The sequence below is a fragment of the Spea bombifrons genome, chromosome 6 (genome assembly GCF_027358695.1).
Source record: "Spea bombifrons isolate aSpeBom1 chromosome 6, aSpeBom1.2.pri, whole genome shotgun sequence".
NCBI classification, from domain to species: Eukaryota; Metazoa; Chordata; class Amphibia; order Anura; family Pelobatidae; genus Spea; species Spea bombifrons.
In genome coordinates this window covers 48,451,489-48,463,873 of record NC_071092.1, presented here as the reverse complement: position 1 = coordinate 48,463,873, position 12,385 = coordinate 48,451,489, and the positions used below count along the sequence as shown (strand labels likewise).

At 36.9% G+C, this 12,385-nt stretch overlaps 1 protein-coding gene across 1 annotated transcript in view; it reads right to left on the bottom strand.

Moving 5' to 3' along the window:
• Nucleotides 1–12,385, bottom strand: part of TNNI3K (TNNI3 interacting kinase) — a 49,490-nt gene that overhangs the window by 27,799 nt on the left and 9,306 nt on the right. The window contains exons 9-17 of the mRNA XM_053469725.1: nt 12,173–12,277; nt 11,814–11,908; nt 11,021–11,170; nt 10,297–10,383; nt 8,702–8,758; nt 7,446–7,538; nt 7,285–7,342; nt 5,196–5,390; nt 4,351–4,455 (exon numbers count right to left, since the gene is read on the bottom strand). Coding sequence (XP_053325700.1) covers nt 4,351–4,455; nt 5,196–5,390; nt 7,285–7,342; nt 7,446–7,538; nt 8,702–8,758; nt 10,297–10,383; nt 11,021–11,170; nt 11,814–11,908; nt 12,173–12,277 — 945 coding nt within the window. The remainder of the gene's footprint in view (nt 1–4,350; nt 4,456–5,195; nt 5,391–7,284; nt 7,343–7,445; nt 7,539–8,701; nt 8,759–10,296; nt 10,384–11,020; nt 11,171–11,813; nt 11,909–12,172; nt 12,278–12,385) is intronic.

Here is a 12,385-nt window from a genome sequence, read left to right as displayed (position 1 = left end):
GCAGGTCTTTGAACGGCTATGGGGGCATCCAACAAGACAGACCAGATGCCCATACCTTCCAACTGTCCCGCTTTGCACAGGACGGTCCTGATTTTGCCACTTTATCCACGAGAGGGTAGAAGTTTAGAGGCATGGGTACCATAATTAAATCAATAAAAATGGTATAAAAACTGGCTATTCTGGACTACCACTCACATCACTCTTACCAGGCCAAAGGATAATTCCCCTTTTAGAAAACCCATTGCCCATTTTCTGTGATAAGAACGTAAGTGGGGCAAACCACAATTTAGTGAATCAACCCCCAAGTCATTGACCTATCTACAAAAAACAAACAGTTCACTGGATAGAATTTAAAGGGTTAAACTGATAAAGACCCCCCCCCATTGGAATCAGCGTTTCCCAAATCCTTATAGTTCTGCGTTTGCTTTGAAAGGACGTCACCGCCGATCGGATGGAAGCCTTTGATTTACAGCCGGTGGGGAAATGGCGCTCTAGGGGTTAAATTATTCAAATAACTGGGGTGAAAAATGTGATTTCCTACATGGAGAAAAACTCTTGGTTTAAACATAAATGTCTTATCTGAAATCAGATTATGCAAATGTCGTCGGAATCGGCGAACGCGAGAACATTTCCAGCCCCGTGATATGCAAAATGATTCATTTTATTACAAGCCTTTGAAGTCATGGAAACAGAAATCTTAATAAATGGAGAAAATCTGAGACACCAAGTTCATCAAAACAAACCCAGAACCCGCCGGCAGATCGGCCCCCATCCGGCCCCCGTCTAGTCGCCCGTTTCTCCTGCTGTAACGACTCAAACCTTAATCAGTCGTTGGTCTCGTCTTAGATTCAGGAGCCGTATGTCTATCCCATGCATGTTTAATCCCCTCACTGTATTACCCTCTACCACCTCTGCTGGGAGGCTGTTCCACTTGCGTTATCCGACTTTTAGAATTTGCCCGTGAAGCGATTAGTAAAACCAATTTTCCGTTGTAGTCCTTTTTTCCGTAAACCCTTCTTCTCTGGGTCTTTAGATAAAATTGATGCCCTGCCAATCAAAGATGAAATAGCCGGACGCTTAATACCCGAGTTCAAAGCCTCTAGAATAAACGCAGAGAGGTGCGTGTAAAAAAAATATATATGTAAAATTAAAAAAATGCCGTTATTATGTGAATTCACAAATATGTTTTAATGCCGCGTCGCCGATTCGCAGACAGGAACTCAATACCGTGGCTGTAGCCAGCAGTGAAAACGGGGAAAACATAATATTTTACAGCAAATATTTAAACAGCGCAGTAAAATTGCTTTTTATTTAGTACTAAATATGTAACGTTTTATTTTGCTGGAAATTACCTTAGAAACGTGATTGTGTATTCCCGTCGCTATGAATACATGAATAGCCACATAACATGAATATTTATTACTGTAGCCGGGTAACATGGAGCTCGCGTCGTAATAGAGGCTGAGGAGGAGTGTAACGGATGAAGGAGAAATCTACACGTAAAATAAACATAGAAACAGAGTCTGCCGGCAGATCGGCCCCATCCGGCCCCCGTCTAGTCGCCCATTTCTAAAGACTCAAACCTTAATCAGTCGTTGGTCTCGTCTTTGATTCAGGAGCCATATGCCTGTCCAAGAAGCCATTTGTAACCGGAGCTGCTTGAATGTATATAGGTCTTTAATGCTTACATGCAAGCAGGAACCTCGTGGGATTTACTTAAAAGTCAGCTCTGGTCGGGCTCCTATCTGACTGGGTTCCTTGATCATGAACAATGAGACCGGCACTTTAACTACCAGAGACCCAACCTTCCCTTTTATCCCTAGACACCCAGGTTACTGCAGTCCCCACATCTTAGTTTTTGGGGTCAATAAGCACATTCCTAACCTGCATGTACAGACAGTGTAGCCCCGCCCCCGAGGATCAATTATTCTTTATGACAGGTTTTAAGCTGCCTGTTATGTATTTAATAATCTACACGTACTGGATCTAGATATATTTACTATAAAATGATCACTCAAGAGCCTGCCACGGTCTCTGCTTTGTATGGGACCCGCATTTCGACATGGCCTCCTATTAAAGGGACAGTAACGTCTTATTATAAAAGATATATATATATATACACACATTTTAGCTCGGAAGAGCTAATGAACAGCTTGTAACCATAAGATAAAATCTTTTAGACCTTCTGGTTTTGTGTATCACGTAAAGAACTAGAACCTCTTTATGTAAAAATTGACATTACTACAGACAGTGACGTCCCCAATTTTTGCATAATTACCGTGAAACTGTAAGGTTTATCTCGTATTGTACATAAAGAAATATTGTTATCGCAGGATTGTAAAATATTACCAATAAAATGCGTTCAGGTTTTGGAATAATTCATCTGGAGACGCTTATCACTGCGAGAGCGTCCCTGCGTGACTGTTACAGTGCAGCTTATACATAATCCACGGCGCGAGATAAAAAAGATGAGTCTCTGCAGCTCGGAAACAATAAAACGCGAGAAAACCACAAAAAAAAAAGAAAAAAAGAAAGCAGGTAGATAGGGAAAAAGTCTAATTGTTTGAGAAAAAACCCAACTGATCCGTGAAGAATTATAACAAATAAAATAAAAATATAAAAAAATTGGGAATGATAAGTTATGTTTATCGGCAACCAGGCGCGGGGTACTGGTAATGTTTTTTTTTTTATTAAAAATGGGAAAAGACAAAGTATCCTTGAAATAATATTTTCCAGGATGAAGAGGATTTAAACTCTGTCACCCAGAACCTCCGCAAATCAACGTCCTCGGGATTGGAGGACTCGAGGTAATGGACGTGTTCGTAAAATAAGTAATAGTCTTACGGAGTGTTCTAAAAGTCGGGATTTGGTCTCAGAAATAAGGATCATTGTTCCGCTATTCATCATAAAACAAAGCGCAGACTCCACGGAAACGTTCTTACTGCGATGTCGGCCAGAACATATATCTCAAGGCTAACGTTTGAGTGCTTCACGCGATGAGAGACAGGATTATTGGGTGCTTAATAAACGTGAAAGAAGCCAAAAAAAAAAAACCCCTCCAGAACAAATAAAAACTATATAAAAAAGGAGAGAATGTACATGTTCTGGAAACTTTTACAATGAAATCATCCTCAAAGTCAAAAACAGAACGTTGCCACGGATATTAGGGAATACTATAAATGTTTTTTTTATAGGTTTTGCTTATTTGGTGGATTCTTACAAATTTCCGAAAACGAGGACGGACCCCAAATGACACAAATGAGAAAATATTCATTGTATATTCGTTCATCCGTTTTTTTTCTCCTCACCTTTCATCTCTTTATCTTAATCCCTTGGAATCTGCACATTTTCTATGATGTCATCAATCAATTGACACGTGTTACACGTTATCGACTCGTACTTTACTCCTGTGACATGAAACGGTCTTTCCAGCTCTTTCTTCAGTAAATAAACCCCAATTTGTCTCAGACATCATTCTACTGGTTCATTGGCACCCGAGGAATATCCTGGGGTATGATGTCACATAGGAACCTGCATACTCAATAATAAAGGTGGGCATAAAGTATACCTTTTGGGGAAACGTTGACAACATTATTTGTCTCCCAAAATAACGCTAAATTCCCTGCCTATCAGGTTCAGCAGAAAATTCTGTGGCGTTTTTAATTCGGGAATTAAATTTGTTGCCCGTTGCTCACATTCACGCTTTCTCTCTCTCTCTCTCTCTCTCTCTCTCTCTCTTCCTCTATCTTTTATCGGTCGGCAGAGAAGGTAGGGAAACATTTAGAGAACGTGAGAGAGTGAATGAGAGTGTGAGAGAGTGAATGAGAGTGTGAGAGAGTGAATGAGAATGTGAGAGAGTGAGTATGAGTGTGAGTGAAATGGCCCAAGCATTTCAGACAAAAATGTTTATCTTTTTTGCCTCGTTTTCGTGGCTTTTTAAAAATCACCTATTTTACCAAAATTGTGTGAATTTGCAATTCGTACGAATCCAAACGCACAAGTCTATTGTCTACCCATTGTACACCGCTACGGAATATGATGGCGCTATATAAAACAAAAAATAATAATAATGACGGATGTGATGTCACTGGCGGAGATGCAGGTCCTTTTGTGGAAAGTGCTATTTTTTTGCGGTGGAAAGTGCTATTTTTTTAAATTAATTTTAGAATACTGGTGAAACTTCTTCTATTCATTAAAATGTACAAATCCCACCAGAGGATACAAAATACGTTCCAGAAAGACCCCCAGTGCTGCGACTAGAAGAAGATTCTCAGCACTAAAGCAGAACGGATCCGAAAATTACGTGAAAATAGAAAAATGATGCAAAAAAAATAAAAAATCCAGCTTTACCTGTTCAAGTCGCGGTGAATGATGGGGTAGGTCAGATTATGGAGATATTCCATCCCTTTGGCGACATCCACGGCGATGATTAGTTTTGATTGCAGGTCAAGATTTCTATAATAAAAGCCAAGACCTTAAAGAGAGAAGGGCCGAGGAAGACTCGTTTTTACTTTATTCCACCCCTACTGACCCCATCGAGACGATACCTGCCCCATGGAGCCCTCGGTATCTTAGAGGTGCCTTTCCCATAAACATTATTATTATTATTGATTATTATTATTATTTAATATTTATTTTTATGAATTGTTTATTACTAGTAGTTTTCTGGTAGAGGAGCTTCTTAATCCTTTAAGATATACACATTTTCATATTAATTTAAATATATAGAATATTAATTTGTAAAATGATAAATAAATAAATAAATCTAAGTGTATCTGATATTGTTATGTTTTTATTACATTTGCCATATTATTGATTTCCAGATATTTCATACGAACTTTATGCTATAATCAGCTTTTTTTCTTAAGACAAATGCTCACAAGATGCGCACGGCTGTAAATTGTTTTATATTCCCGGAATATCACAAAGTTCAGGTTTTGTGGACTAGAAAAGTTTTTGTAGTTGAGAAAGCACAAAGGTTACATTATTAAGTGGAGCAGCCTCCCAGCAGAAGTGGTAGAGGGTAATACAGGGAGGGTATTAAACATGCATGGGACAGACATACGGCTCCTGAATCTAAGACGAGACCAACGACTGATTAAGGCTTGAGTTGTTACAGCGGGAGAAACGGGCAACTAGATGGGGGCCGGATGGGGCCGATCTGCTGGTGGGTTCTTGGTTTCAGAGAGAATTACCTTTTTTGTTCATGCAGGAGGGAGAAGAGCGATCCTCCTGAAATATACTGCGTTACTATAGCGAACTGGCTGGGGTCGTCGAGACACGCACCGACGAACTGAATCACGCACGGGTGGTTAAGTCGACAAAGGATGGACACCTCTCGACAGAACATGTCCACGTCAGACTTGGAGCAATATGTGTTGGCTCTGTATCTGATAAAACAAAGAAAAAATAATATATGAAAATAATAATAACAACAATAATAATAATAATATAATAATAATAATAAAAACTAAAACAATAATAATAATAATAATAATAATAAACTAAAACAATAATAATAATTATAATAATTAGACACAATAATAATATAACAATAAAAACTAAAACAATAATAATAATAATAGAAATAATACTAATAATAATAAGAAGAATGAATATTATGTCTTGCGATGATTTCCATGCTGATGAAGCTTTATACAAATCAATTAAAGAGCTCTCTCTGACGTAGTAGTTTTTAATATTTCCGAATCCAAAGGTTTTCAGCATTCTTTAGTCTCTGCAATGATCATGTTAGGGTTCTGGGTTCCGGGTTTTTGGGTTTTTGGGTTGAGAAGCCATTATTCAGTAACGTATTCTGGCATCCTGTCTGTATGATTAGTGTTCTTTTTGTGTTCTTTTTGTAGATGCCACATTTATACAACATTATTCAGAAACATCATCGCCGGAATGAGGTGAAAAAAGAAAACAAGTTGGGAAAACGGAACATGGTAGATATTGTCGACAACCAAGAAAATGAGCCCTGAGCCCGGCTGAATGAGAAACGTGCAACTAGATGGGGGCCGAAGGGGCCGATCTGCCGGCAGGTTCTAGGTTTCTGCGTAACTGTTTTCAGATGATTAATTTATTGAGTAAATAATCCCAAATCTACTTGAAAATGGTTGTGCATCCAGATAATATTTTCCAATCACCAAATATAATTAGCAAACTGCAAAATATGTAGAATTTCGGCACCTAAAACAATGTTTTATGCCGCTTTACACAATCCTTTAGGAGCCGAAGGGTTAATTTTGTCCCTTCTCCTTCTCTCCTACTGGATACATTTTTTGCTTTTGTCTCCTTGTTACACTTCATATATTGTTGTCTTTTGGGAGATGCGGTTTTTTAACATCAGTCTGTAGTCTTGTCTTACTGGTACTGCCGTTTCCATGGTAACATCATCCCCGTCTCTTCCCAGAATGAATTGACTTCTTTTTTCTCTCTAATAAATCATGCGAATATCAAACTATAAAGATATCTTGGAAAATGTCCCAGTAAGTGGGTCAGACTAATGATATTTGTAAATGTCATTTTTATGTGAATCTCTCCTTTCTTGAGAGTCAGCGTCCTGATCCTAGGAAGGCTGGAGCGGAACATTTAACCCGCGTGTGTAACCATGAAACATCGGTTTGATCTTGTGATCCTGAAACGGAGCAAAATCCTTTATACAAACACTAGCAGCCGAGATGATTGGATATGGCGTTTTTCTACTGTGTTAATGCGAAGAAGGGGTTAAAATCTGCTGAATATTTAATATAAAACTTGTCCAAACTGCAACATTTTATTCTACAAAACCACAGAGGGAACATTGTATCACTTTTTTTTAAATCAAGTCTACTAGAATTTATAGTTGAAAAGCAAGGTTTAATGTAAGGAAGTTTTACTTTAATGAGAGGGTGGTAGATAAGTGGAACAGCCTCCCAGCAGAAGTGGTAGAGGGTAATACAGTGAGGGGATTAAACATGTATGGGGTAGACATACGGCTCCTGAATCTAAGACGAGACCAACGACTGATTAAGGTTTGAGTCTTTACAGCAGGAGAAACAGGCGACTAGACGGGGGCTGCCGGGGGCCGATCTGCAGGCAGATTTAAAAGTATTACATTTGTTTGGATTTATTATTGTTTTTCCATCTTTTTTAGATTTGGTTCTGATAAGTAGTCGGCTGTGTGTAGGAAGGAGGGTGATTTTTTTTTTTTTTTTTAATAGAACTTCTGAAGTTGTTGGAAACGTAAATACTAAGAATTTAAAGCTTTTCTTTGTAAATAATTGTATTTTTCAGATTTACCTTTTGACGGCCACAATTTTGTTTCTGCATCTCCCTTTATAAACTTTCCCAAACGAGCCTACAATTTATTAAAAAAAAATAAAATAAATAAAAACATGGATTTTTACACAAATTCTTTAAAACAGAAAAAAAGTAAATACAGTGAATTTTTTTTTTTTTACCTGATCCAATTATTTCATGAAATTCTATTTCGGACATCTGAAGGTGAAAGTGGGAGGGCAGGCTGGCACGTAACAGGAGCACGTCGGCCTTCTCTGCAAAAAATAGATAAAAATTAAACAGATTTAAAAAAAAAAACAAAAAAAACACGTGACCTTAATTGGAAAATCCAACGGCCTTTGAACCCTTAGAGCTCCTGGAAAGATTTTACGATACAACATGCGCAAAGGGTTAAATGTGGTCATTTCCAACCAGTTCGTGGTTGGCGCTGCGCCCACATTAAACATTCAGATGTGTTTTTTTGGGCTATTTAGTGCATCTGTCGATGGTGCAGTCAGATCCTAATGACAATCTGCTTGGGATAAACTAATGGAGTATTTATGCCAAACTATGTTTAATATAGTTTCAGGAAAACTTTCAGTTTTTAAAAGCAGCAGAATTTTTTTTGACACCTACTAACGATACAATCTCTGTCCTCAGTTAACCCAAATCAATTCTAAAAATGTTAAAGGGGTTACCTTAGGAAAATGTGCTCCAAAGGAACAAAATAAAATGTTTGAGTTTTAGAAGAGAGGCTTGCAAGTGGATTTTTTTATAAAAATACTTTTGTGTAAAAAAATTATTAAATTAAATTATTATTATTATAAAGGGAGCATTTTTAAAATGTTTTTGTTAAAAAAAAATTTATTAAGACATCATTTTTTAAATACGTATTTTTTATTTAAACAGGCAGTATTTTTTTTTTAAATAAAAATGTCAATTTTTTTTTGATTAAATGCAATAATTTTACCTTTTTGATAGAAGAATGTTTTTGGATTATTTATTTATTACCATTTTATTCATTTTCTAGTAAAATAATTTGTTGTCAAAAAGGTTTTTTTTTATTAAGACAGAATTTTTAAAATACTTAGGTTTTCTTTATTAAAACAAGCATATTTTTTAAATACTTTTTTTTGCCAATAGATGTTCCACAAAGTGTCTGGAATATTAGCTATTTTTTACATGTAGTATCACAAAGTGCCACTAGGGGAGTCCCAATAGTTTTTTTTATCAGTCCTCGTATTGACAGAGGGGGCATTAGGAATGTTTCCAATACGCTGCTCCTTGGGCTTTGGAAAATTTGCCCCTTTTTAATGCTATTTATTATTTAATTAACTTTCCCAGGTTCCCGGGATTTATTTTAAGGGAAATACATTCTTACGGCCACCGTTTATTTCGATCTTTGCCGGTCTCGCTGGTTTTGCTGAATGTCCATTACCTTTAGTCATGCTCTTGATTTTTCCGAGAGGTGAAGGAACCGATACGTACGAGCCGTCTGAAAGAAGCCAAGAAGATTAAACGCTGCAAAAACAATCATCACCCTTAATGCAGCATTAGCAAAAATATACAGTTTGTGGAATGTCTGAATTAAACTTTTTGTTATTTTAACAGATTTCTGAATATAACCTTTTCACCTCTACTGAGAATTATACTAATACTACTAATAATGCAAATATTAACAATAATACTAATATCACTAATATACTCATACAACTACTACTACTAATACTACTAATAACATTAATAATACTAATACTGATATACTACAACTAATAATAATACTAAAATACTACTAATACTACTAATACTACTACTACTAATATACTACTAATAAAAATACTACTAATACTACTACTATCACTAATATACTCATACAACTAATAATCATACTACTACTAATAATAATCATACTAATAATTATACTAATACTACTAATACAAATATTAATAATAATACTAATATCACTAATAATACTAGTATACTCATACAACTACGAATACTAATACTACTACAAAAATAATAATACTAATATCACTAAAAATACTAATATCACTAATAATACTAATATACTCATAAAACTACTACTACTAAAAATAATAATTCTTATATAACTAATACTAATATAACGAATAGTACTAATAATATACTCATACAACTAATACTACTACTACTACTACGGATTATACTACTACTAAAAATAATAATACTATTATACTCATACAACTACTACTACTAATAATAATTCAAATACTACTACTATATATACTAATACTATTATCACTAATAATACTAAAACTCATACAACTACTACTACTACTACTATTACTAATACACCTATATAAATACTACTAATACTCATAATACTACTACTAATAATATTATTAATATTAATATCACTAATAATACTAATATACTCATACAACTACTAATAATACTACGAATAATACTAGTACTACTAATAATACGAAACTTACTCATATACTAATATACTACAACCACTACTAGTAATACTATTAATTACCAATAATGTTATTAATAATAGTAAAAGTATTACCAATAATAGTATTAATATAAATACTAATATACTAATATTATGAATAATACTAATATACTCCTACTACTACTATTAATAATAATAATAATAATTATTATTATTATTATAATTATTATTTATGAAATGTATTACCCCTGGCTGCTGTCTAATAAGAAAGTATCATCATCAGTGAAGATAGAGGGTGGTCAATGGGGGGAAAGAGGGGCACAGGGATTTGGGAACAGAAGAGGGACTGGCTAAACGTAACCAGGATATTTGGCAATAAAGGTGTTTGTAATGCACAGCGATGCCTCGCGTCCGCCTGTAGCACTGAAAGGGTTAAAGAGGTTCTCTAGCTGCTTCTCCGGTGATTAGCGGCATCCGATACGAACCGATCATTCCGTCGCTTTCACGGCCGCACCGAGCAGACGCCTTCGGCCGTTTCTCTACTTCGGGGACGGCTTCGAGAACTTAAAATGGAATAGACTGAAGTTAAATACCTCCGCCGGGCTGCGAGTACTCGTTACACGGAGATTCGTCCTGAGGTCTCTTATAATGTTTCAGCAGCGTTACGATTCCATCATGACCTGAAAAAAAAGAAGTCTCTATGAGCTTTTAACGCTTCTTTCCGGCCCCCGCGGGCGGCTTCTGTCAGCGACATCAAACGCTAACACGAGAACTCCGGGGTTCTCCAATATACGGCGGTCGCCCGCAGACAATGAGAGACGAAAGAGTAAAAAAGGGCAAAGGTTTCATTTTGCGTAGCAGATATTTCTTTTTATCCCGTAACGCTTATAATATATCTTATTTTTTTCGGATTCTTCTGGGTGTTGCGTAAGTTTGTCCCCACGCAGCACCAGGGACCGATCGCTTTCAAATATTGTTTAAAACAAAAAAAAGCAGTAATATTTTCTACAATTTAGCAATTAATTTACTAAGAGGGTAGTAGTTAAGTAGAACAGCCTCCCAGCAGCCTCCCAGTAGAGGGTAATACAGTGAGGGTATTAAACACACATGGGATAGACATACGGCTCCTGAATCTAAGACGAGACTGATTAAGGTTTGTAGGATAATCCCCTACTGCGTTGGACTACAGCTGGCTGTGCATGATGGGAATTGTAGTCCGCAGCAGCTCTGGAGTCCAAAAGAAGCGTGTGAGGCGATTCAGTGACATCATTTTCACCCCAGAGACTCCACCTTACAGGATGAGGACGTCGTCCGTACCTTTCTCGTACGCCCACATGAGACACGTCTGCTCGTCTTTCTCTCCGCTGGATCTGCTGGGATCGCAGGCGACGAGGTTCATGTCAGCTCCTCGGTCGAGTAGAAACTGCACCAGGCGGATGTGGCCGTGATAGCAGGCGCAGTGCAGCCCTAAAAAACACAGCGGGGAAAAGAAGCAACTTTGAGACGGTTTCGGATAAGCAAGGATTACTGAGCCGCACCATACAGCCTTCCTGGGGAAGTACGCAGAAAATTACAATGTGGCGGAAAAAACATTCGATTTTACTTTTTTTTTACTACTTTTTACTACTTAAAACAATTATACTGCCAGCAGAAAAAAAAAATCGGGATATGATGGCGCTATACAAATAATAAATAATTAATAATAATAATAATAAATAATTTAGTATACAAGACAAGGAAACAACTGAAACCTTTGAGAAGAAATAAAAAGGAGATAATTCTAGGACCTCTTTAACAAGAGACCAGAATCTAAAACTAGAAGGTCAGACTTTAAGATGGAATGTAAGGAGATTTTACTTTACAGAGAGGGTGGTACACAAGTGGAACAGCCTCCCAGCAGAAGTGGGTTTCTATGTTACTTTGTATCTAAAGCCTTTCTTATTATAATCAGTGACAGCTGTGTCCCCCTCTGTACCCCTAGGTGGGATCTGGGTGCTTAGCGAGTAGAATTTGGCAAAAATGTTTGTTCCGTGATCTAAAAATGGTGGAAAGTAGCAGTTCTCACGCGGCTCGTTTCCCAATCAGTGCCGGCAGGTGACGTTTGTCTCACCTGTGTGACCGTCCCGTCCTTGGTGATTGACACTTAACACGTTTTGGTCGAGAAGGAACTTGACGAGGTCTATATTCTTGCCGTAAGTGCAGGCGCTGAAAACAAAGAAGAAACCAAATTCCAAAATGTTTCCAACACAAAGTATCTTCTTGCAAAAAAAAAATCAGAAGTCCGGGAAGACGGAGGAGAAGACGTCTGGAAGTCCCAATGACCGGAATTAACCAGGACTTTGGCGTTGGCCATAACTGCTTGGGGCTCTCATCTTGGTGGCATGTTCATACACGGTGGTCTTCGAGGACCCCATAATTGTATAAGGAACCCCGTAGGAATTATCAGTTGGCCAAGATGGTGATTTTTACCTGTGGAAAGCTGTTTCACTGAAGATATTTTCCTTGGTCAAACTTTCCGTGCCGGACAACTGAATAAGTTCTTTGACCACCTCGAATTTTCCATTGTAACAGGCGCTGTTGGTAAAAATAAATTAAAAACTCTATATTTATATAAAATAAAAAATAAAATAAATAATAATAAAAATATATACATATATAAAATAACTAAAATAATAATATTAA